This window comes from Anarrhichthys ocellatus, unplaced genomic scaffold (assembly GCF_004355925.1).
Source record: "Anarrhichthys ocellatus isolate YVR2014 unplaced genomic scaffold, GSC_Weel_1.0 scaffold16, whole genome shotgun sequence".
In the NCBI taxonomy this organism is placed as follows: Eukaryota; Metazoa; Chordata; class Actinopteri; order Perciformes; family Anarhichadidae; genus Anarrhichthys; species Anarrhichthys ocellatus.
Window position 1 is genome coordinate 1,722,783 of NW_022280046.1, and position 26,007 is coordinate 1,748,789.

Genomic DNA, 26,007 nt, shown 5'->3' on the forward strand with positions numbered 1-26,007 from the left:
CTGGAGTTTCATTTTGCTTCATAGTGTATTTACCTCTGTTATACGCCTTCACACTACACAGTTTCAGGGCTACATATTTACTGGTTTGGTCGTGACAGGAAGACAAAAAGCATCGTTGCAGAAGCTGCACGCCCAAAAGTCAGAAGGAAGTGAAAGCCCATGAAGGCATATGGCTGACACAAGACACCATATAGACTAGTTTACATTATACTACTGTGAGATTCACTGATCTCCCTGATGTGAATTTACCATGTCATGCATTCTTTTTAAAGAACTTCACACACTACATAAAATGTCCAAATTAAATAGAAAATATAATTGTTTTGCATTTGTGGAGTTTGCCTCTTCATTATTCTTAAATTATATAAACTATTGAATATGGGGAATAATTTAAAAGAATAAACAAATAGGAGAAGGAAAAAAACAAACGACAACAAAGCAATATTGTGATCAGTTCTGTTTTAAAGGCATGCCTTTTCATAATAAATGTTGTATTTTATTTTTTCATTATCTTTGAAGAAAGGGGAAGAAGGATAAAAAAAAAACTACTCCTTCTCACTTTAGAACATTTATCTATCTTATGCAAAAGTCATGTTATTGAAGCCGTCCTGGAATTTAACATGCAAAGTGAGCAAAGTGACAAAAACAAAGAACAGATTGAGGTTAAAAGAAACCATTGTTGAATGCTGAGGGGAACAGGATGCAAACTCTGGTTTCTGGTTTCATACCATTTTGCTTTGCTAGTCATTATTTGCATGACAACGTTACCTGTCAGGTAATGGACAGTCTAAAAAAAAAAACATATAACTGAACTTTTCCATCAAATTGGAATATTCTACATGTCTTTTGCACCATTTTATACACATAACCAAAAGTCAGTCTAATTTAATCAAACATAATTGAACTTTCAACTTGATAATGCTGAATGACACACCAGCTCTAACACACCACCCTTACATCAGGAATCTAAGATGATCTCCCAAATATAGCTGTCATTGCAACACTTCCATCCTGTGGAAAAAGCAAGCGGCTTACACATCAGTGCTACCTGAAGTAAAAGAACAAGACACATGTCCTCAATGCATTAGTACCTGGTGTGACTCATACACATCTAATTCAAATCCCAGGTGCTCTGCAGAACGTCCTGCATTGATCTGAGATGTGCTGACAAACAACAACAGGTCCCGATTACCACATAAACATTCTTTCACTTTTGATTGAATCATTTATTTTCTCTCAAGGTGAGGAGGTGTCTTAATCAAGTGTGCAGCAGAGAGATTACAGAATCTCACCCCTATCAAACATTAACTATATGTATATAAACTGCACTGCGAAGATGAGCTTCAAATAATCAGTGGTATCAAAGGTGATAGTTATTTACTTATTTCACTTTCAATGGGACAAAAGTGACCAATCAGCACTTCTGTTTTTAAACACCGGTCCCAGTTTCCATCACCACTCTTTCTGTCACCTTTTCATTCACAGGGTCAGAGGGCACACTCACACGTTTCATATATTCATATTCTTATTTTATGCTTTCAACCCCTGTCATCTCATCTCATCTTTTCATTTCCTCTTGCCATTGGTCGTTTCAGCTTCACACAGGAAGTGTCACAGTCTGCCCTGCCCCTGTCGCTGCCTCTCATCTCTCAGTTTTGTCTCTGTCACACATGCAAAACAGTTCGCAGGGAGGAACTGCGGTTTCTCCGCCTCAACAAGTTATCCTCCCCTATCTGGGTCTCTTTTATCTGTTGTTCTGCAGCTCCTCTCAGATGGTCCATCTGTCAACCACCTGCAGCCGATCTTATACTCACACTGCAGTCACATCATGAGCATACGGAAACTAAGTGAGTATTGTGTGTGTGAATGTGTGTGTGTGTGTGTGTCATATGTCATATCAGTTTTGTAACATTTTGGCGATAATGATGACATGCAAAAATCAACTTGCAGCTAAAATGATTTCTATTGAGAAAGGAAGACGTGTACAGAAATGAAGAGATGTTGGACCTGCTTTGGCTTTCAGTTTATTGTATTTAATTTATATGCACTATATGATTGTTGAATTATTTACAGCTTTGTAAAAGCAGGCCTTTATATAAATAACAAAACATGTGCATGACTGCTGATGTCGACACACAGGGACAACCAAGCAGGACCTTATGCATCCATCCGCACAGACGTCCCACTTCATCTCATCTGTACAGCAACACAATCGAAACACTAGCTCTACAAAGGGGAATTTTGCTGAAACAACGGAGCAGAGACATTTTGTTTTATTATTGAAGTTGCATTCATAGATTGCTTTAATTGAGAACTTTAGTGCAAAATAATCAGATTTTCTGAGAAAGTTGAATTAGTATGTGCTTGTTATTACTGCTTTAGACGACAAAATATGTGTATCGCCATATCTCAACATATGATTTGTTGCCACATTATGAGCATTTCCTCTTCTTTTCTAACTGTTCCCGTCTCAAGGCTTCAAGTGGTTTGGTAGCCTCACCAACCTCTCTTTTCGCCGTTCCACCGAGAAATCGGAGTCCAAGTCCTCTCCTTCCAAGTCTGGAGCCGGATGTGTGCCTGGAGATGGCACTGACTGCGCCGGGGCCACTGCACTGTCACTCCTGGATCCAGTTGTCGAGACGATGGACGACATGGGCACCATGCGTCCTCGCACTGCCAGCTACGTCCGCTCCAGTGAGAGCTACACACACATGGGTACGCTGCCACGGCTTCTGAGGAGGATGAAAGACAAGAAAGGTAAGGCAGCAGAAGTTACGAACAACACTTACGGGATAACTCTTTCAGGCTGGCAAACGCCTTTTTTGAGAAACAGGACAACAATCCCTGTGAGAATACTAAGACGTCCATTTCTGATTTCTCTAGGAGGCCCCAGCAGCAATAAGAAGAGTAAAGACAAGAGCAGCATCGGCAGAAGTCAAAGCCAGCGACCTGCGGGGGACCAATGTGTGTCCCGAAGGCCCACAGCAGCCTCATCCAAAGTGTCTGGAGATGAAGCTGGAGCTAAAGCTGACACTGGGCTCTGCAAAGGCTCCCTCACTGATCCCAAGACCCAGCCTGAACCTACAGGCGGAACTAGTGTCACAAACACCATCTCTGCCATGTCGCCATCTGGTGGCTCAACAGCTGCACTCCAACCAGAGACTTGTGACAAGCAGAACTTGAACCCTAAGGAGACTTTTTCACCTCCACTCAGCCGGGGAGATGATCAGACACAGGAAAAGGATGAGTTAGACTCCGGGCCTGCACCGGACCCAAAGGTGGAGGCAGAGAGCAGAGATGTGACGGAAGGAAACCCAAATTCTGACTGCATTTACAGGTGATTATCTTTCTTTCTTATGCCAACAGCTCATTTACCTTCCTGTTGTTCTTCTTGGACAATAAAGTCATTGAAGGAGGAACAATTACTGGTTGGCTATTATCTGGCTCAGGAAAGTTTTAATAAAACTAAGCAAAGGTCAGAAAAAAGAAAGTCTACACTTGAGTCACTAATGAATCTATGAACCCTTTGTAAGCTATGTGTTATATTTCCAATGTGGGAAACTGGGAAAAGAGGTGTGTCAGCTGGTTTGCACTAAAGCGCTGTATTAACAGACCTGATAGAGGTCTTAAGGTGGCTCCTGTATTGCTACCTCATCTAGAGGCCCTGTCTTGAGGAGGGTGTGTCAAAGTCAGGGCTGGAAACAAGTACTCAAGTTCTTTACTGAACTAAAGTTTCATATTTCCATTGTATGTTACTTGCCATCATTTTTAAAAAATACAACACTGTGTTCAAGAATAAACCGGTGTTTCCCAGCCAATTAGTTTGTGACCCCTTACAAAAAGCTGGTCAAATTAATAAAGCTTGATCATATATAAGTACCAGAGGCCATTTGCTCTGCAGAAACAGTACTTTTTATTTTAACTGAGTAGATTTTGCTGAGAATACTGTACTTTCAATTAAGGGCTTTTACTTGTAATGAAGCATTTTAACATTGTTATTTTTGGCATATTAACTCAAGCATATAGGCCACTGTACATGTTGCATGTCACTAAAGTAATATGTTAAGTAACATTACCACACAATACAGTCACATTGCTGTGAGTGAAGGAACTGTGGGTCACAAGGGGAGCCTCAGCACACTTTTATTCCGTTCATGCTCTGTGCGTAAGCCAGGGGGCGCAAAGCGGTTTGTTTCTTTTACCTGCGCGTGGACCCACTGGAGAAGTTGGACAGTTCACAGTTCGTGTTATCTTGGCTGTGAACAGGACTTGCCTCAGGCGATGGGTGTGAGGTGAGACCATAACAGGATTCATTACTTCACTTTTTAAAGGCAGCAAGTGATATTGATTCTTTGCCGCACTGTTGATCTGATGTTGTTGTTTTTTTTATTTCACATTGATTTGTTACAGGAGACTAACACGAACGAGCTTTCTTTGAGCGCAGCTCATTGTGTGCGTTATTATGACGTTGAAGTGGATTCATCAACAAACTCAGAACTTTATTGGAGAGTTTGATGAGAGAATAAAAAATCGTGTAACTCCTCCTCTCAGCAGAGCACATTGCGTTTTTCTCGCTGCTTTCACCGTGACATGCCGAGGTCTCCCCGCCTCCAAAATTCCACGCATGACAGCAGAGTGCGTGCGTGTATCGTGTTACAGTGGGATTTACACCGCGGTCTGCGCGCGCGCGCTCGTGCGTGTGTGTGTGTGTGTGTGTGTGTGCATGCATGCGTGGCTGCAGTTGTGCTGGTATGCATGGGGCATGCACGTGCGAGCGTGCAGCATCAGCCCATTAGTTCAGCCCAGGAACCGTGGGAAATACGGCTGTACGGTGGAGGTCACATCAGAGATATTTCTTGCCTGTTCAGCTCTAAATCACAAGTCCTTCAGTCTGTCAGCCTGCTGTCCAAGTCCCTCTCCTGCAGCTCTCCCATGCCTGACTCGGTCTGCTTTTTTTTTGGAATACCTTATTAATTTATTCTCAGACAGTGTCAGTTACTGGTTAGATATGGCTGTCTTGATGTCTCTGGGATAGTCTGTTCAGCTGGCATCATTATGAATTTTGCATGTTTTGCCTGTGCACGTGAACTCCTTTGTTGGGCCCCAATTATAGAATTGGATGAACAGGGAGATGCCCCACCATTAGTCGATTACTGGATTAATCGATCAACAGAAACTTCATCAGCACCAGATCAATCATTTCAGTTCGTTTTCAAGCAAAAATGCCAAACATTCACCAGTTTCAGTATTTCAAATGTGAGGATTTGATGCTTTTCGCTGTCATATGTGACATTAAACTCACATCTTTTGGTAGTGGAACTTCGGTCAGATAAAACATACTATTTCAATACATTACTTTTAATTCTCTGACATTGCGATGAACATGTTTCACTTCTTTATGACATTTAATAGACTAAACTGTTCATTGATTCATCAAGAAAATAACCTGCAAATTTGTTCATAATGAAAATGTTTATTAATTGCAGCCTTAGTCAAAGCCAATTTCAATTGAATTTGAATTATATAGCACAACATCACAAGTTTGTGTCAGGCTTTACAGTTTACAACATATGACAACCTCTGTACATGCTTGAGTCGGATGTGGCTGCTGCCTGCACAGAGTAGACCGTAGTAGGATTGCAAAAGAGTTTCAATATTAAGTAAATAAAAGTCAAATAAAATATCAGCTTCAAGTTTACAAAGTAGATAATATCAAGCACGTATTATGTGTGATAAGTTCAATTACATCAAGCATGAACGTGTTTCACATCGCCCCTTTAGTAAACTAAATGATTGCTGGGCTTTTTTTGTTTGTTTGATCAATTATTTAGAAACGAAATAAAGATCGCCTTACCGCAGTAATCAAATAACTGCAAGGGGATTTGCAAAGGATTATGTGGAGAAGTGGGGTTCTGCATCTAAAATGCTTATTATTAATCCAAATCTGATTTGCAAGAATGGTTTAAATCATTTTCTATCATTTCAAAGTATGAACACAAGTTATGTCCGTAAGTGTTTGAACCACCGCTGCTTGACCAGCTCTACTGTATGGAGCTAGATGGCCTTTGTGTAATCTAGGTTTGGGGTGTTGTTTGTTTTCAAAGCCTGATGCATGATTGGTATGTTTTTTCCATTTACAGCTCACATTCTTCTCTGGATACATGTTGATGTTATTGTCAGTGCAAATGATGGGAAAATATTGTACATTTGTACAACCATTTTTTTTATAAATTTAGGCACAGGACAGTTTATGAAGGGAATGTAGAGCTCCTCTGTCATGGGACCTGTTAACATTCCCAAGCCCGCCGCCATGATGGGACCCTTTGATCTGGCCTCTCTGTGGTCATGTGTAACACGGCTTTGCTCTGGGCCCTTTGAGACCCATCGTGCAGTTTCGAGCTGCGCTGAGTGATTGATCTTAAAACTTGTCTGCGAGTGTAATTACCCCTTTAGCTCGCGCTCGCTCCGTATCACAAAGTACCCACAGCATGGCTCCCTAGACTCCAGTGCAGCGGGGTTCTGACACATGATCCGGATGCATCATGAGTGTAAACGTGTGAGTTATTGCGCCTGCGAGATTTGAGAGGCCAGCTCCATATTTGGCAACCTTAGATGCTCGGTGGGGTTTGTTATCTGCCCGTTCTCCATGAAGCTGGCCTGCAACAATATTTTACTCACTGGAGAGGCCGCTGCAGAAGTGGGTCATGGGAATACGGGGATAACATGCACTGCACCTGTTACAAGACCATATCAAACACAGACACATGTGTGTGTCTGTCAGAAATGTTCTTTTCTCTTATCAAGTTGCCTAACATTTCCCGTTTGTTTTTCTTCGTCTGTTTTTCTTCAGCCACATGGAGCCAGCAGAGAGCCAGGTGGAATATGTGCAGGTAAGTCTGCTCAGTCAAGGTGTCTCTGCCCTTGTCTTGTCCTCTTCAGTCTATGTGGTATGATCGTACAGATGTGTGTGTGTGTGTGTGTGTGTAATTGAATATTTTCCCACATAAATCTTGCTCGCGCCATGAGACAAGGTCTGTTCTCTATCAGTGACACACATGCAGACACATGTAATGCCTGAGATGCCAGTAGATATGAGTAGTATTTCTTTCAGCCTCCAACAGCAATTCAGTTTCAATTTCCTCCTCACTCCCACAGTATTGAATTAGATTTTCTTTAATGTGAGCTCTCAGATGTAATTGTGGCTGATTATTAGCCCTTAGTCTTCAACAGTTATACGCTCATTTCAGCAGGCTCACTCTGCATTTAGCCAGATTCAGTCTGCCATTCAGCTAATTGAATCTGGAGCGAGGCAGCGCTCATACAGCGAGCAGTCTGTGCTGCAGCCAGTAGGTGGGGCAGTACGCTGGAGATGTGAACTCCTCGTGGATCAGAGAGCACGGGAAGCTGTTTCATGACCTTGGAGATGGGTGATAGGGATTCATGCATCCTGTATACCACAAACACACATTAAAAAGAGATATTGGATTTCAAACTGAGAGCAAAAGTGGGAGGTGAGAGTCATGAAAGTGAAGCTCAAGGAAGGAATGAAGGATGAAAAAGAGAGAGGGGAAGTGAAGTGTTGAGCTGGATCAGTTTTTCTATTGATTTTCTATCACAGGCAAGTGGTAAAAGCCGTCTCCTATGACCCCGACCTGTATTCATTTTGTCAAACAAATATATCCAACTTCCTCTGATCACAGCACACAGTTAAACCCCACCACACCGCGGAACAGCAGCATGTAAACCTCCAAGAGTTCTTATAAATGAGAAGTAGTAGGCTTGTTTTACTGCTGTGTTTATGAACAGAACTGATGTTAACTGAAAGCTTTTATAGCTCCAAAAAAAACCTTTTTATAAATTGCATAGAGGTGTTTACTGTTGTATTCATCAATTTACTTAGAAGATGAAGGTCTGACCAACTCTGTCCGAAGTACTGCCTCTGCTCTTAAATGTTTTATTTCATAAAGGTGTATTCATTTTTCATGATGTCAGTGAAGCGGTCTTGATTTCAGGCGAGGTGACCCACCTCCACTGTAAAACACTGTGGGTCTACTTATAATATAGGACACCTTGTGTCTAGTACTGAATACCATTAGTGCTAGCTTCATGCTGACAGAGAGAAAACACTGGACTTTTTTTGATTCTGAAGTTTTTCAATTTTAAATAAGCTTGACATGTGACTGCTTTTAACATTCATTTTATAATGTTTCATGCATGTGATATTAGATGACATGTCAGAGGGGAAGTAGGATCATCGTTTTCTGCCTTAAGCCCCAACCTTTTTTCGAATCCTCACACATGTTTTGTCACCCAAATTTGTTTCCTATTTCCTTGTATGTCCTTGCTCTCAAACACCATAACACCCTCCCCCCGCCACCACCACCCACCGCCCCACTCCCTGAAAGCTGCCAGCAATCCCTCCATCTCCTTCCACTTGCCCTGAAACATTTATGACAACTGATGTTTAAATCAGGAGTTGGCCTCAGTGTTCCCTGTTATAACGGAAAAGACCAGGCCAGTGACTCTCCCCCAGTGCACGTACACTTATTTACTCTCTCACACACACACGCACACCCACACATGCATGAAATGAAAGCAAGACAAGGTGAGACGGAGAGAGAGACAAACCGATCCGATGTCAGTATGCTCAAAGAAAATAAGCAATCAGTAAGAAAAGCCCCGAAGCATTCAGGACAAGTTATTTATCTTTTAGGTTTTATCATAAAATATCTATCGTCATCAATTGTTCATGTTGACGCACGGCTGGTCAAGCAATATCTGCTGTTTTTGTTTTTATTACTTTTAGTGTAAGATGTATAAAGCTGTTTTAAAATGGCTGAGGTTGGAGATAAAACAGGCCTGACGACACTGAGTCATTAAATCACGAAATAAAAAATGTTCAGTCTCAGTTTAAGTGTGAGGTTGTTTTTGGATGGTGTGTGTGTGTGTGTGGCTCTATGACTGTGTGCGTTTGTTTTTGCCTGCAGCCCAGCCCTGCTTTGTCTACCGTCCTATTAAGTGGTTTGGTACTACTCTGAAGGGAGGGGCAGGATGGCGGGGGGGTTGGAATGGGTTCGGATCATGTGTGCTTTATTAACATACGTCTGGCACAAGAGTCACACTGCTGTTGAGTGTGAATGGGCTCAGCTGTGTATCTGTATACTGCATGTTTGATTATGCGAATGGTTTGAATTTTCTAAATCTGTATGTGTGTCTGCGCAGCCTTAAATTAAAGGCAGTGCCCTGTGGGTGCGTGTGGGTGCGTATGCGTGCGTGTCACTATTACAGCAGATGAATTAATGTGGCGCCTCTGTAAATGAGAGTGGGTGTAAACCGTCAGGGCTGGCCGTCGTTAACACACCCCTGGAAAGTCTCCAGTTACCATTCCTTCACCGTGCAGCCAGACTGACAAAGACCCAGACACACATGTACAGTACATACACCGTGTTGACGTCTAGATTGTTTGCATGAATCTGTTTATTTAGGTCACCAAAGACAAAAAGACAACAGTGCCATTATGGAACATAGTCATCTGTCACATTTGACTTTGACAAAATAACAGAAATACCTTAAAATGCCATACAGTACAATACCCTGCAGTGAAATGTTCAGAGTGACATTACAGTTTGCCATTGCTACACATATTTTTCAGTGTTTTGTAGAAATCCAAACCAATAATGACAATCCTAGCAGGTAATGTTTGCCATGTTTGTCATCTGATCTGATTGTGTTAGTATATGCGAACATTTGCTAATTAGAACATCATCCTTATGTTAGCTTTAGGATTCATCCTCTGGGAACCATGAATGTCTGTAACAAATCTTGTGGCAATCGATTTCCTGTAGTAAATGGTGAGATAATTTCACTGGATAGGGGAAGACTTTGACTTGCTGATGGTCCGAGAGGATTCAGGTTGTTGCGATATTTCAATCTGGACCAGAGTGACTTACAGACCGACCGACTGCCATCGCCATCCCTCGAGCCACACTAGTGTGGCCAAAAAATGCTGACTTTCAGCAACACTTTGCTAATTGGTTTTCACTTCAAATGGCTCATTGTCTAATTGCCTTTGTCGTTATGATTTACAATAAAGTGGCTGCTGTCTGACCTCCTGGTATTCCAGTCATAAAACGGTAAAAGACGATGTGATGTGATAAAGAGAAAAGTCTCAAAAACCCTTCGACCACATGCAAAATATAAATACAACTGTATTAACAAAAAGGCCCAAGCACACAATCAGAAACGATGAGTATTTCTCGAGTTGAATCAACACTTCAGAGCCTCCGAACAAAAGCTGTGATATTTACTGAAGGACCATATTACTCTCAAGTCTTCCTGTTATTTTGTCCATCCCATTCAAGGTCAGCACACCCATGCCACGAAGCAGCACACATCTCACAGAATAATGTCACATTGATCTCTCTAAAACAGCATTACACACTGCTTTATTCACGCTCAAGATGTGTCTAGTTGCTACAGCAACACATTTGTGTAAGGCTAAGTCATTTCAATGCGATTAAAGCAGGACAGCTGATTTTTAATTGCGCTATTTCACACCTAAATTCATATTTTTTTTTCTACAAAAGTCCCAGCGTTTTCCACCAGGCCCCCCTCTCTCTCTCTCTCTCTCTCTCTCTCTCTCTCTCTCTCTCTCTCTCTCTGCATCATTATAGCGGGCTGATGTTTCAAACGGCCTTTGAAACACACATCTGGTGGTTCAATACGGATTAACCAGTTGGTGAATGGGGTCCACCTTGTGAAAAACTGATGACAATCGGACACACACAGATCATTAGCTGCACCCCGCTAACCCCCAACGGAGCCCGGGCCTTTGTTTTAGAGACGCACGTGTGCAAACACATAGACACACATAATGATGTGTGTGCACATGTAATCTTGATCTGCCCTCGGTGTGTCTCTTTTCATCTCTCACACACATGCACCTACACACATTTTACTCTTACACACACACTCACACTCTCGCTGTCTATGTTCTCTCTCTTTCAATCTCTCTGTGTGTGTCTCTCTCTCTCTCACACACACGCTCACACACTCCTTTCATTAGTGGGAGGCTTGCAGGCACATGCAGGGATTCTCCATTGTGCTCCCTATCAGCCTGCGGGATGGGGCTCACTAATTAATATTTAACTGAAGACCGCCTCCAAGCAGGGGAGGAGATGTACAGATAGATGTGTGGAAGGAGGGGAAGGTGGAGGGATGACCATGGAGGAGAAGGGAAGGACAAGAGGAGAGAAGCGAAGGAAAGACAAAGATCAAAGAGTGGTGGAAGCTTGAAGGAGGAGGCTCGGCTAGTGTTGAGAGGTCGGGATAAGGAGGAGGGAGAGATGAGGGGAGGAGCACGGTGATAAGAAGGGTTGGGGAAAGGCTGGATTCGATAGAGCATAGAGAGAGGGAGTTGAGGGAATGCTGAAAAGAGAAAGGACAGGTTCAATGAATGGATAACGGTAAGAGTAAAAGTAAAAAAAATGGTGGAAAGAGTACCTGTACAGACGTTTTCTGACAGGTGTGAATGCGAGGAATGAAAGGAAGATAGATAAAAGGGTTTAAAGGGAAGCAACAGTGGAAACAAAGTGAGGATGAAGCAAAGAAAGGAAAAGAACATGACAGACGGTTCAGTGTAATGGTGAACAAGACAGTAAAGTAAGAATGAGACTCTCTTTAGTCTTCCCAAAGGCACATAAAAAGGTGAAGTTACCATCATCTTTCTTTCAGCCTGCCTGTGGAGCGTTCCGTCTAATAGATTTAAAACATCTTAAAGGAAATGGAGCATTGAGGGCTCTAGCTTGATGGTAGAAAGTTTTTTAAAATATTGGTGATCTTTACTTTCTTATGTTCACTTTTGTCTGTTATGTTTGTCTTGATTAATACACAGTATGGACTGGTTGGTCGCACTGCTGGATACGTGTCATTGTATTGTATACTAAGTTAAATGACGTGGGATTCAGACAATTGAAAATTGTGAATCGACCACATCTGTAATAGATTTATAGTATTGGTATTTGAATACATTCAGTCACTTGTCAGCTCAATTCGAGACATAGTTCTTCTTAGCTGCTGGAGAAAAGTAAGTAAAAAAAAAAGCAAGTGACTGACACGCCTGAATATCTGCCCTTTAGTGTATCCAATATTTCCAGAGAACATGACTCTGTAAATCTGTTACTTTGCTTTAATGTTTCAGCTCCCAAAGCAACCGTTTGATATCTGTTTGGCTTACATTCATCTGAGGATGCAGACCGACATGTGGGAACACAAGCTGGAGCATTCAGAACGTATTTGTCTCAAATCAACAAGAGGATATGCTCATTTTAGCAGGATTGTTTTCGCCTCAAATCAAAACACTTGATCAATAGATTTAGGAGGTGTGATATAAAAAGTATATGTTTCATGAAAGTCTAATTTTGTGGAGTGGCTTTTAGCTAATGGACCTTACAGTGTAATACATTTTCATTATGGCCTGTCTGAGTGGGAATTAGACCGCTAACATTGCCAATTTGAATGCTAAACTCAAAGCAGAATATCAATGCTTTAAACTTTGCATCCATCATATTGTCACATGTTTTTTTCCCCTCCCTATAGCATGTATTTTAAGTTGCGTGTGTGTGCCGCAGCAGCCAGATGTAACATGCTGTATGTTTTGATGGTTTTGGCAAGGTATTACGAAGGATTGAGGGAAGGAAAGCACAGGGCCCCTCTTATGAGATTAGTTGTGTCCCTGCTGTGTAATCGGTCTAATCCAGCGCTGGATGATTTGAGATTACATTAAGAGGAGTCGCTGCAGTTAATGAATCCATCCTGTGTCTTGTAGCTCCTTATATGTCGGCCTTTTCTCTCTGCCTGTGACCCACTAGCATGCATTCAAGAGGCAGATTAGCAGAGTGATTACTGGCATCCTCTCATGCTGTGTGTGCGTGTGTTGTTGAGATGACCTCAAAGACAAAGTAAGAAAAGGGGAGAAAAAGAAGGAGCATACTGTATTCTTTTTTTTTTTATCACCTGGTTGGTATGTTGCATATTCCTCTCCTCCTCGGGCTATGTCCTTCTCTTGCGTTATGCTTCCCTGCAGTGGTGCAGACCCAACTAAATGCAGTGTCAGAATTTTGGATGCTGTCAAGTACTCCGGCAGTGTTGCCATGGTGAGGCGTCCTCAATGATGTCACTCACTCAGGCCTCTGGAGACAGCGCCCCACCCCTTCCGACATCTCCCTGCCGGTATGTGTGCCTGTGTGTGTGTGTGTGTGTGTGTGTGTGTGTGTGTCTGTATGTGAAATGGGCCGGTGAAAATCACACCATGTTATCCTTGAAACACCTGCCTGTGTGTTTCAGCCTATAATGAGCTGTCTAGCTGCAGTCTGCATGGCTTTTTAGAGACACGTCATTATAGTCTGCTGTGTGCGCGCACACACACACACACACACACACACACACACACACACACACACATATTCTCTCTCTCTCTGTCCTCTCTCCTCTCTCTCTCTCTCACACACACACACACATACATACACTCACACAGAGGGATAACTATCAACATTATATCACAACAGGAACCAAAAGCTCTGTAGCTCCTGCCACCTCTACTAATATATAGTGGTGTGTGTGTGTGTGTTGAAATGCATAAAAGGTATTCATTTGTATTCAAGTGTGTGTGTGTGTGTGTGTGTGTGTGTGTGTGTGTGTGTGGTAGGGTGGGGGCACCCCTGCTGGGTTCCTTTCATGGCAAAAGAAAGGTTAGATTCCTTTGGGAGGCTGCACTCCTCCTACTTTCTCTCCTTCTACCTGCATCTTCTTCATTCATCAGCTCATCTTTTGATTATCTTTCTTTTTCTCCTCCCATCCTTTCCGACTTTATCCTTGTTTTACCCAGTTCATCCCCCCCCAACCCCCTCAACCCGCTCCACCCCACCCCGTGTCAGCATTGTCTCAGCTCTTGAGCGGGGGTCGTTGGGGGGGGGGGGGGGGGGTGGGTAGGTGGGGCTTTCTGCCTGCAATTCGACAGCACTCCTCTCTGCTTGTGCCTGCTAGCATACACCCCCCCCCCCTCCCTCCCTCCATCCCTCCATCCCACCCTCTCTCTCTCACTGGTCCGCCCTCCCCCCACCCACACTTCTTTCATCAGCAAGCAATGAGGTAATCCCTAGCAGCCGCGTGAAGTGCAGCAAGTGCAGCGAGAGGGAGAGCAGCAAGAGCGTGAGCGCAGGGCAAGAGCAGTGGAGATGTCAGGAGCTGTATATATCTAGCTGTCATCAGTACCAGCTGTTAGCGGCTCGCTCGTGGCTTTTAGCTGATGTGGTCACCAGCAGCTGCCTGCAAGTGCTGTGGCGTTAGCTGTGTAGCTTGTAGCCCGGTTCTGTAGTGGTTGCACTATGTTCAGGGGCTGGTAGCCAGGCAGAGAGGCAGGCAGGGGTGGGACAGGCTTAGCCCAGGAGCTGGGGTTTAGATCGGACACCCTGGGTGGGGTGGAGATAAAGGAAGGGACAGGAGACGGAGAACAGAAGAAGAACGAGAGGTAAAGCAGAGGTAACAAAAAAAAAAGAGGAGAAAGGTAGCAGAGGAAAGGTGTGCACCCACCATGACGGAGAGGTGTAGTCTGTGGAGTGCCCTGTCGGCTGCAGCATGCTGCTTCTACCGGGGGTCTTTCATACAGGTGCAGGTGAGTGAGCATCTATGTGTCTCTGTTTGTTTGCATGTGTTGTGATGCAGAAGCAGTGAGCCTGTGATTCCTGGTGTGTAACAAAGTGCTCACAGTACCCAGTATGTCAATACCAGGCATATGTGTGTGTCCTGATTCGATTTATCTTCCAAGTTTCCTTATATTTGGCACATTTGTCTATGCGCACGTGTGTGTGTTTGTGCTTGTGTGTGTATTCGCGGGAGGTGTGCTCGCCGTTGGCTCCCCTCCTGTCCCGGCAGCCGGTGATGTCAGTCTGCCTGCTATAGCTGGCAGACTGATGATATCATAGATTGCTGTACAGTACTTGGGTGTCAGATGGACTGTGTGAAAGCGCGGCGTGGAGAGAGATAGAGGGGAATGGTGAGGGAGGACATGGGGTGTGGGACTAAAGGGTGGAAAAAGAGAGGGAATATGTATTTCTGATTTGTGTGTTTGTGTGTGAGAGGAAGAGAAAGTGTGTGTGTGTGTGTGTGTGTGTGTGTGTGTGTGTGAAGGGTACAGTAGGGTGAAGCATATCAGTTTTACTTTGGTCTAATTCTGGCTTCATGTCTGAAACCTAATATCTGACCTTATTCCTGGGACAAAATGACACCTTCAGTCTGTTTCGTACGCGTATACTTGTGTGTACAGTATGCCGCTGTGTCTGTTATGCTTGATATTTGACGCTCTTTCCTGTTGGTTTCTGCCATGTTTGGTTTGCAAAGCTCAAAGGTTGTGGAATATTACCAAATATGAGACTCTTCAGAGCGAGCGCAGTGACAAAAGAAGGAGAATACTTAAAGATAATTGGTTAATAGATGAGATAATGGTAGACTATGAAGAACCAAAGTGTGTTATTGCCGAGGGTTGTGAATCGGTGCTGGACTGAAGTGGTTGTACAAGCTTCTCTTTTCTTCTCCTCTCCCTGCCACGTTGTTTGTAGCCGACTGTGTTGTTATAATTATGGCTTCACTTTAAACGGGGAAGCAGCAGGCGAGTTTGTGTGTGTGGTTTAACTGCGTTTCAGGGCAGTAATCCTCATGTTGGGTGTTGGCGTGTCCCACCCGACAACCAGCTGAGGCAGTCGGTGTCTTCATGCTGGATTTCTTCAGTTGTTTTATCGTTCTAAAAACAAATGTCTGTCCTAAAAAAGGGAGAGAGAGAGAGTCTCTTCTTTCAAGGTTTTGGAGGCATCCGCTTTTGTTTAGAGTGAAGTGTTTCAAAGCTCAGAGTAATTAGGTTATTTTAATTCAATCTGTCGTGGGGTGCCTGCAAAGTGGTGGTTGTGGAAGGGGTACGTGTGTGTGTGGGCGGGGGGTAAGTTAATTAGCGGTCGCTGAATGGTTAGAGTTAAGTGGAGTCTTTCTATGGTAAAATAAATAATTACTTCATTCCCTGAAACTTGGGTTTGTTTACAAACGGTGCAAATTTTTTCCTGTAGACCCGTATTGATTCCCCAATCCAACCTAATTAAACATAGCCTGTCAAGCACAACGCTGTGTGTCATGTAACCCAAACAGTGTCTGCAAGCCAGAGAAGTGATGCTTTAATCATTACTTCTTCTGTGCATTTCAATGTCATGTAGATGCTGTTTCCTTGCCCCCCGGGGAGGGTAACCATTTGTGATGACGTTTACACTCTTACTTTTTCCTCTCAGACACCTGCAAAGTGTGATGGAGTCGTCTTTGATCTGATACAGAAAGATTACTCGCTGCCTGGCTGGTGTGTGAAATTGTGAACACGCACAGTGGTGTTGATCTTGTTCTTCTTATCATTTACTCCTAAAAAAAAAAGCACCAAAAAAAAAAAGCGCTCCCCTAATGACTGCAGATTGTCTTGTTCAGGCAGGCCGCTGCTTCGCGAGGGATCATTAGTGGTCAGTAACCACAGCATCCACCGCTGTTATTTTAACCGTTATATTTTCCCTTTTTAAACTCAAAATAAACAACGTTGTCATGTTGATACTTCACTGTTGATTTTCTAAACCATAATCGCAGTCGGAAAAAATGGGTCAAATACCGTAAAACAAAAGGTATTATAACTGAATTGATTTAGAACGCTGCACTGTTACACAAGTAACATGCAGAGATGATGTTGATCAAGAGACAGTGGACAATTCATCAGCTGTATCAGTGGAGAGAGATTACACTTGATCCCCTGGTCTAGACTGCAGTATGCTAACTATGGACACACACACACACACACACACACACACACACACACACACATATATACAGACATGCAGCTCATTGTAATATACCCAGTGCTTCCAGCGCATCGATGTAACTGGGACAATGTCACTTTCCGCTGGACTCCCGCAGCTTTAAAACGTTAAAACCCCCATGAACTGCCAGAAAACACACACACACACACACACACACACACACACACACACACACACACAAATACATTGACATATGCATGGACACACAAAAACACAGAACTGCCCCCTCTACTTAAATTGTTTTTGAAGTTAATCCTTTCTTTTCTGCGAGCCTCTCTCTCTCTCTCTCTCTCTCTCTCTCTCTCTCGCTCTCTCCCCCCCTCGACTCTGTCTCTGTCCTCCCTCCCTGTTGACCTGACCAGCATGTTGCAGCCGTCATGCCAGCCAGCAGCCGGCCCCTCTGTCCTTTAGCGTTCCTGCAGCCCGACCGTATCTGGAACGCTGCTGTCGACCTCCAACCTCGCAACACGGCACCTCTCCGCCATCCAGTCCCCCCTACACTGTTAACCAAGTGTGGATTCTCAGCGATCCAGCACCACATGGTGTTTATGCCACGTACTGTGGAATAATGTAAGGTTAAAATAAGACAATAAAGTAGACCATAAAGCCAACCGTTTTGTTTATACTGATTTTGACTGTGCGTACAAACCTTTTTTGTGTTTCCTGCTGCAAGAGCATCCTGATCACCTTAGTTTACTGCAACTGAAGGACTCTTGTGACAAGCACAGCTTCTGATTACAGAACGTGAAGAGACAGATGAGAAGTAAATGCAAAAGAGCTGCTGATTATGCACCGGAGTCCATCTCAGTCAAATCACAGGGTGTTGGCCTTTGCAAACTATACTGCGAAATTCAGATTTTTACCCGGCTTGATCTTTGTGAATCAAATTTTTAAATGTTGAAAAATAACACTGATAAATTCACACTTTTTTTTTTTTTTTAGATAACACCTGAAAATGTTCAGCTGTAGTTATTTAAACAAGTTAGATCATTGTAGAGCTCCATTTATTGCATCCAGTAGGAGGATTTTCCCAAGAAATCCTGCAACAAATATATCATTCATATTAAACTGGCAAGCTTTATTGCATCGATGTCCCTTCTGTATGTCTCATCTATGCTTTATCCCCGAGAGAAGGTCGCAGTGTGATAAAAAGAAATTGAACCGGTACCGTTGGCTGCATGTCCTTAGCACCTCCTCTACATAATATATACCTCTACACAGTACACACTCTGTGCTGTGATGTTATTAGTTTTACAGTAACAAAAACACGGTTTCATACATTCTCCTCCCGTGCAAGATGGTCACATCTACTTCCAGATGATGTCACAGTCTTGAACTGAATGGGAGAGCTTGGTTGGTTTCGGTCCAGTCAGTCACTCACAGCAGGTTAACCAGGAATCAGCTTATGGGTCAGATCCCCGGGGGGCCCAGTGTTTTTTTTATTAGCTTTATTCATCACCCCATTCTCTCTCTAGTCAGTGCTAAGCTAGCTGTAGAAGATACGGCCCTGCTAAGTCCTTTATGTGTGTGTCTGTGTCTGTCCAAGCCAGAAAGGGAGCCCAAGCCAATTGGTATGTTTTAGCATTGAAATATTCACCATGTAATCCCCTCTTCCCCACTCCTATCTCGCTCTCCCTCTCGCCCTCCTCCCCAAAGCTTTTCACCACAAATCCTCTTTTGGCGTGCCTGCCTGTCACACCCTCAGGCTCATAGTGTGAAGGGCAGCTGTGTGTGTGTGTGTGTGTGTGTGCGCATGTGTGTATGTGTGTGCTCGCGCATGCCTGCGTGTGTGCTTAAATTGCCTTATCCCAGAGTCCATATCCTCATTAGAGCACTGTGATGTTTTTGGCAGGAATGAGGGTGTGTGTGTGTGTGTGTGTGTGTGTGTGTGTGTGTGTGTGTGTGTGGAGAGCTCCAGACCATTCTGTGATGTTGTTCATTCATATTTCTCCACTCTTCTTTGGTTTGTTTCTTGCATTAGCTGAAGAGAAGGATTAGTTTAAGCCGGAGTAATCGATCAACAATTCTTCAGATTAACTACTACAAGTTTCTATGACACCTGCAACCTTTGTTTGATTTGGCGATTTAACTAACACTACAACAAGTCCTCATACGTAAACACCAGAATACTTTGTCATTGCCTTCCCAAGTGACCCATTTGAGCATCTTCTGGTCTGGTGCTCCTATCAGCAGGAAAACATTGTTTGTGCCCTAGATAACGCACAACAATAATTCATATGAATGTTTTCTGCCAGTGGTCAGTGGTTAGGGTTTGGATGCTTGTGACAGAATGATTTGGGTCATGGTTTAAAGAAAGTTGGAGACGCGATGCGAACCACCAGAGTCTTTTTTTATGCCCAACTGTCCACCTCGACCTCACTTAAGAAGGCTACTATTGGCTTTCGCTTGCAGGCTCTTCCTGTGAGGCAGCTATACAGGAAGTGTTGGGTTAGCTTTAACAGCACACTAAAGACTCCGCTGCTATCGCATTCTTCAGCAGTGATTTGTCCACCTGATTCATTGTGCTCAGGCTCTCTTTTAATCTTCATCTTGGCCTGGCAGGTCAGAGAAAACACCGAGAGTGAAGTGGTCCTTCAGCTGCAGGTCCCTATAAGGCAGCTTACTCTGAAAGGTAGAAGGAGTACTTTGATTCCTATAAAAGATCAAATGTCAAACATTAATATATCTGCTCTATATCAGATCAGTCGTCAGACCTATAAGAGCAATCGGGGGATGGCTTCAGTGAACGAGTTTTAAGTACTGTCATTTAAATCAATGTGGCCGGGCTGACTGGTAGAAATGTGTCTTCGGGGCACTGTATGGTTCAACAAACTCAAGTGCTTAATGTGCTCACCGTTCAAACAAGTAAAAATGCAAAAAAATTGCCTCTTCATATCATGGCTTTTAGCTGCAGGCCAGGATCAGAGTTTTCCAGCTCAGTGCTTCATGTAATCGTCTGCTCTCGCTCGTGACATGATGGAGGAACGCTTTAAAATACAATAGCATAGGAACAGGAACGTATGGCAAGTGCTGCTGTGCATTTAATCTTAGACTAGGCTCCTTTAAGCAGAGGCTGGTGGAGGAGAACGATTATTCCTGCCTGCAGGTTAGAGATGGAAATGGCCCTCAGCATTATAATTATCTTCTTCTCTCTCAACAGTTAAGGTGCAGGGCTGAAAGTAATTACTTTGGTGAATATTTACATTTTGCTCCTTTTTTTTTTTACTGCTTTTCCCTTTATAGAAACTCATAACTTTTCAACATTTTTTTTTTTTTTTTTTTTTTTTTTGCATTTCTACAATTTATTTAAGCATCATTTAATCTGACAGATTTTTTTTGAAAATGAGGGCTGGGTAAGACATGCTAATTAACGGCAACCATCGCATCACACTGATGCCTACGATCGAACGCTGATTGTTCGTGGACTTAAATGGAGCAATGAATGCTGCAAAGTGTCGACGCTCCTTTTTAGATGAAGAGAAATAGATGATGAAACGGTAAAAGAGCTCTCGGTAGCTGTGCACATAAAGGTGTAATTTCACATTGAACGTAGGTTGATAGCCCATTAGCACAGTATGTATTGCATCCACTTTGCTCACCATTGAGAACAAGAATAATATTATCCTCTCACTTCTCACTCTGTCGTCTCTTACTGCTGCATTCACTCACAAATTCTAATGTGGAGTTTTAAAGTGAATGAAGTCAAGTGTCTGTTAGTTTTACAAGCAAACAAGGAGGGCTGAACAGTGTGTGTGTGTGTGTGTGTGTGTGTATATCGATCAATCCTCTGAAGTCTCTCCACTAGTCTCTTGCTGAAGAAATCACACATGCCTGTGGATCCACACACAGACACACCACGCTCACCATATGCTGGGAACGCCACAGCTGAGAGGGAGCGTGGCATACTGAAGGGATTCGGAGCGGGAGGTTTGGCAATTGTTTGCTGTCCTCATCTTTGACCTTAGCTGACCTCGGAGAAAGCGGAGGCTATCGGACGAAAGGTCGGCCGGCCGCAGCTTTACAGGCTCAGTTCTCCCAAATGAAACCAAAAAGCTGTTTGTTGTGCTTTTAATGCCCATTGTTGGGAACAAAAAGTAGAGCCTTCTGGTTTGAAATGATACATAATGGATGCAATCTGGAAGTATAGCACCTGCTCAGACATGAAGACGGTCCTGATGTAAGCGTCATTTTAATTTAGTTACAGCTATACGAATGCCCGTTGTCCGAATTAATTAAAAACAACAAATCTAGTCATTTAAGTTTTTGAAGTTGTTTGTACTACCTTATTATTATTGTTGAAAGGAAACTATTCATTTGTTCATGTAGGCTGAATATTCAGTGCAGAGTCCGTTTCTTTAGGCTAAGGTTTCACAGCTTTCCGTGCCGCTGTTGCTCTGTTTTAATCTCTAATAAATCCCACTGGGTGGAGTGTGTTTGAGTAACAAAGGGGCCCTGGACCTCTGCGGAGTTTTTAACGCATCATTTTCCTTAAAGAAAAGACTTGGGGCTGTTGGAGCGTCTCTTGGTGATTTGCATAAAGCAGCTGAGAACGACAGTGAACACACACACACAGACACACTACATGTACATGCCTACACATGTATTCAATCATGGGTCGACAGATTGTATGGATTGTTTACTCTTTAAGGTGTCAAACAGTTTGCATTTCACTCGCATTTGTCCTTATCAAACAGCTTAAGCGATTAAACGATTATCAAAAATGTCAATTAATTTTCTGTCAGTTCGGTAACTGACTAATTGTTCCAGCACCACTGCAGATACACAAGGTGCTCACTTGTAGAGATTTGGCAGATAGAGTCTAAATTTGCTAAAGATACTGATAACATGAATTGGTTATTAATGAAGCAGATCGGGGTGTTAATGTGAATCAGATACAGATACAGATTAAACCGATTTTAATTGACTGAAATGTGATAGCTTTGTTGGATCTAATTCAAATTAGATTCTGAAGATGGAATCCATGCAGTGTGGACACAGATCGTGAGCTCCAACACATATAAATCATGCATATACACATAAGCACGGTTTTAGTAAAAGTGATTAGGTTCAAGCAGAGAGACGGAACAGTGGATATCAGTTATTAGGTTTCCTCTATGTAACAAGTGAGCAATAGAAGTGCCCAGATATAAGAGTAATGGACAAGGCACAGGCAAAGAACATCCTCCAGCAAGGCAATTATTTTCTGTATCGGGACATCTCAAATCGCATTTTCATGGTTGGGGGAAATGGCTTTCGGTGTGCCGTATCGGGACCTGTATCTATCTATAGTGTGCATGTTGAATTTTTCATATAAACTCTCAACTACAGCATGTTTAAATGAGATTCGGTGCTGGTTTGAATCTTGTGTTCACACGTGAAGTCTTGGATCAAATCTCAACAGCTATGCTGGCAATTACAAGCCCGCGAGTGACATCATACTCTAAAAGAAGGGGTGTTTGGGTGTGGAGTGGGAGGTGTGGGTGGTAAGAGGGGGAGGGGAGTGTTAAAAATGTGAGGAGAGAGAAAGAGGAGAGTGAATGCGCAGCACTTTCTAACAGGCTATCACAGGCTAATTTCCCTCGAGCTTCTCTTAGAGGAACGACTCTAGTGTCTCCCATGGGAGTGTTTACAATCACCTTCACACACACACACACACACACACACACACACACACACACACACACAGACACTGAAAGTGAGTCCTTTTCTGATTTTTATTTTTTTCTTCAATTTTTTCTGTTGCTTCAAAGCAGTTGCAAGGGCAAGGCTGCTCTCAAAAGGTGCATGTGCATCAATGGAAGTGTGTGTGTGTGTGTGTGTTGTTTGTTGCAAAGTCCCAGCTAGCAGTAAAAGCTCCATCGTCATTGCCATGACAACAGCCCGGTAACAACAGGGAGACAACACCCATCTCAACCCTCCCAACCCCCATCAGTTTTTTGAGTGTGTGTGTGTGTGTGTGTGTGTGTGTGTGTGTGTGTGTGCATGCTTGATTACTTGCATATTTGATAATGTGCATTTGAGCGAAATTCCAGTGTGTGCGCGCGTGTGTGTGTGTGTGTGTGTGTGTGTGTGTGTGTGTGTGTGTGTAACAGAGAGAGCGTCCATTAGGGAGCATCCCAGCAGGTACTGTCTGTGTCTCTGAATGATGGACACGGCCTTAATAGCTCTGCCTGTATGCCTCTGTGGGGAGTGGACACACGCACGCACGCACACACACGCTCCTTTGCTGCCTCTGTATGAATGGAATTGATACCTCAGCGGCGCACTCCCACTGTCTGCCTCAGCCAGCCAATTGTTCAGCTCGCTTCTCAACCTCCAGGAAGAGATGACATCATTGCTGGCCAATGGCAGCACGGCTCTAGGGCGTGCTTCTTTCTAACGGTCTGCATGATCAAGGGTGACAAGGAAGGTTGTGTGTTTGTGTGTGTGTGTGTGCGTATACATGCTGGTAATAGGGAGATAAAACTGATTGATTAGCAGCCGTGGCCGCCCTATGGGATCAAACTGTTCCTCATTTCTATATCATCATATACCCATAATACTTCCTTCCTTCTCCCTTTTTTTTTCTCGCATCTTTCTCCCTCTATCACTTTTTGTCTCTTTTTCTCTCATCCCGTTTTATTCTTTCTTCTTTTCCTCCCATCTCTCCTTTTTCATTGTCTGTTTACCTTTTTGTGTCTCTTTCTTTCTGCCCTCTGCCTTCGCATCTTCAACTGCATCATCATCTCTTCCTGTGTGATGTGTTTATGTGTCAAGTTCCAAGGCCAGTCAATAGTTCATTGTTTGTACTGTGACGAGGCAAGAATTGTGTGTGTGTGTGTGTGTGTGTGTGTGTGTGTGTGTGTGTGTGTGTACTGACACAGCAGGGACTAGGATGACACTGTGACTGAGCTAAAGATAAACTTCTTCATGATACACTTCCCTACTGTGACCTTCCATTTAAAGTGAGTGTTTGCATCATGGATTCCCAAACAAGCACTATTTGTTGGCTTCATATCTAACAGGCCGATATGAGAAAGCAAGTTTACAAGGCAGTCAATCCTTGTTTTTGTTTTTTTTTAATCTCAATTGAGCTTAAAGTTGAGCCTAATCCCTTAGCATGTACAGTTAAATAGATTTTGTGTATAATATTGCGTCAAAAGCTGTGGTTGTTTGTCTGAGAGTGACCATGTCTGCGTCTACATTCTGCTTCTTGGCCGTGGTTCAGCCATCAAAGCTGATTAATCCTCTGCTGTCACTCATTGATTAATTAATTAGATGCTGTGTCACCATATGTGCGTGTATCCATGGTAACGAGGCTGCGGCTTAGGCCACAGCCTTCATTGAGGTTGAGAAGTAATAAAAGCAGTGAAAAGGCATATTATGTTATGTATTTCAAAAGTACAAGCCGCAATCTGCACTGTTATTTCTGTATTATCAAAACAATGCCCCTCTGCACTCTTACTCACTTACATACAAGTAGAGCGCATATAAATTGCTCTGTGTTGCAGCATTCCTCTTAAAATCACAAGTCAATGAGAGATGCAGATTTAAATTTTTAATTTTAAGCAACCAAGGCCCACTTCTCCCTCTTCACCAACCCCCCCGCCTCTCATTTAGCCTCTCTGCTGCCTGTCCTTCAACTGCTGCTTCCTCCCTTTTGGTCCCTTTCCTGTTTAACTGCGTTGGAGAAATGCATTGTGGGTTTGTGGTGTTTCCCTTCACACCTGTCACTATCTAGTATGGATGGTAATGTTGCTGACTTGTGGTTAAATGGCAAGCAAGGAATGGATGTGTGTGTGCATGTGCGTACATCAGCTGTGTTCATCTGATTGGTTGTAATATATGTTTAAATTCATGCGTGTGTGTGTGTGTGTGTGTTTTAACAGAGGATGGTTAGTAGTGATGCGTCCTTAGACCTTCCATCCATCAGTGTGCTGACCTTTTACCCCAAAAAGCCTGCAAATTAGCCATTAATGGTTTAGCCCAGAGAAGAGAGAGTGACAGCCCTACGGGGTAATTGTGTGTGAGTGGTTGTGTTGTGTCTTTCTGAAGAAAAACTGCGACTGACCTGGGCAAAAAGTGTTCGTCTTTGTGAGAATATGCTGCTTTTAAAATACCACGATCAGCATATTTATCGCGATGCGGCCTATTTTAAAAGAATGCTTTTTCCAGTGTGCTGACAATCACGATTCTCCCAACCCTCTGCCCCACCGATCACAAGCTCTCCTCTGAGCTGCCAAAATGAAAGGTTAGAGTTGTGTTTCCAGCCGAGTGAATAAACTGCCCCGAGCATCTTTCAGCTGTCCCAGCTGGTCCAGCTTGTCAATAGGCACTAACGGCTCCTTTTTCAATTACAGACAAAAGGAGGACGCTCTTTACTGTGAGTGAAATGGTTATAAAATCAAAGAAGACCGATCAGAAAGTATGCGCTCTCATCATAGGCAAATATAAAGATTATATCAGGTTATACATGAAGAACATATTCTGCACTAGCTTTCCTTATATTTACCTCTTCTGAGTTAAATGTGCTCATTGTTATGTATGTATAAGCCCGTAGTAGATTGGGGTGTCAAAGTAACAAAATTAGGAATTCAAATAAAACTGGTGTAGAAGTGTGTATAACATACATGTCTCTCTTTGTCTGTCTCTCTGTCTCTGATTTGCTGATGGAACAAGGTGATGCTCCTGCCTTTATTTTACATCAACACACATTCACACACACAAACAACTACACACCCACACCGACAGACCGGCTGAGTGGATCTGAGAGGGAAAGTGCACAGAGAGAGAGGAATGATATGATATGTGGTTGAGAGATGGCAGGTTACATCAGGAGGGAGGGAGGGAGAGATGAACTGACAGAGGACTGCGATGATTAACTTAAGAAGAGACGAAAGAGGAGAGTTTTGAGTGGAGGAATAAAGGAATGGAGGAGGAAAAAGACAAACGGTAATGGAGTTGCAAGGATAATAAAGTACATATTAGGAAAGAGAGTAAGAGATGAGAAGGACAGATGAGCCGTGATGCTTGAAAGACAGAAGAAGACAGGGGAAATGAGACAACTGGCCTCCACTCTATTTACATCAATCTTTCTAAGAACAAGACAAGTTCAGGGGAAGTTAAGGGGAAA

General features: G+C 43.2%; 1 protein-coding gene across 3 annotated transcripts in view; it reads left to right on the forward strand.

The window, feature by feature from the left end:
* The first annotated feature begins 1,734 nt into the window (after positions 1-1,734).
* The window catches only part of sh2d3ca (SH2 domain containing 3Ca), a 46,478-nt gene continuing 22,205 nt past the window's right edge, over positions 1,735-26,007 (forward strand). Inside the window, exons 1-4 of one of the 3 annotated variants that reach the window (XM_031855518.1) lie at positions 1,735-1,847; positions 2,476-2,757; positions 2,884-3,337; positions 6,851-6,890. In XM_031855518.1, coding sequence (XP_031711378.1) covers positions 1,829-1,847; positions 2,476-2,757; positions 2,884-3,337; positions 6,851-6,890 — 795 coding nt within the window. In that variant the 5' untranslated portion in view covers positions 1,735-1,828. Of the gene's footprint in view, positions 1,848-2,475; positions 2,758-2,883; positions 3,338-6,850; positions 6,891-14,125; positions 14,672-26,007 lie in introns of those variants that run through there. The other 2 variants (XM_031855520.1, XM_031855521.1) reach the window with 2 other exon arrangements.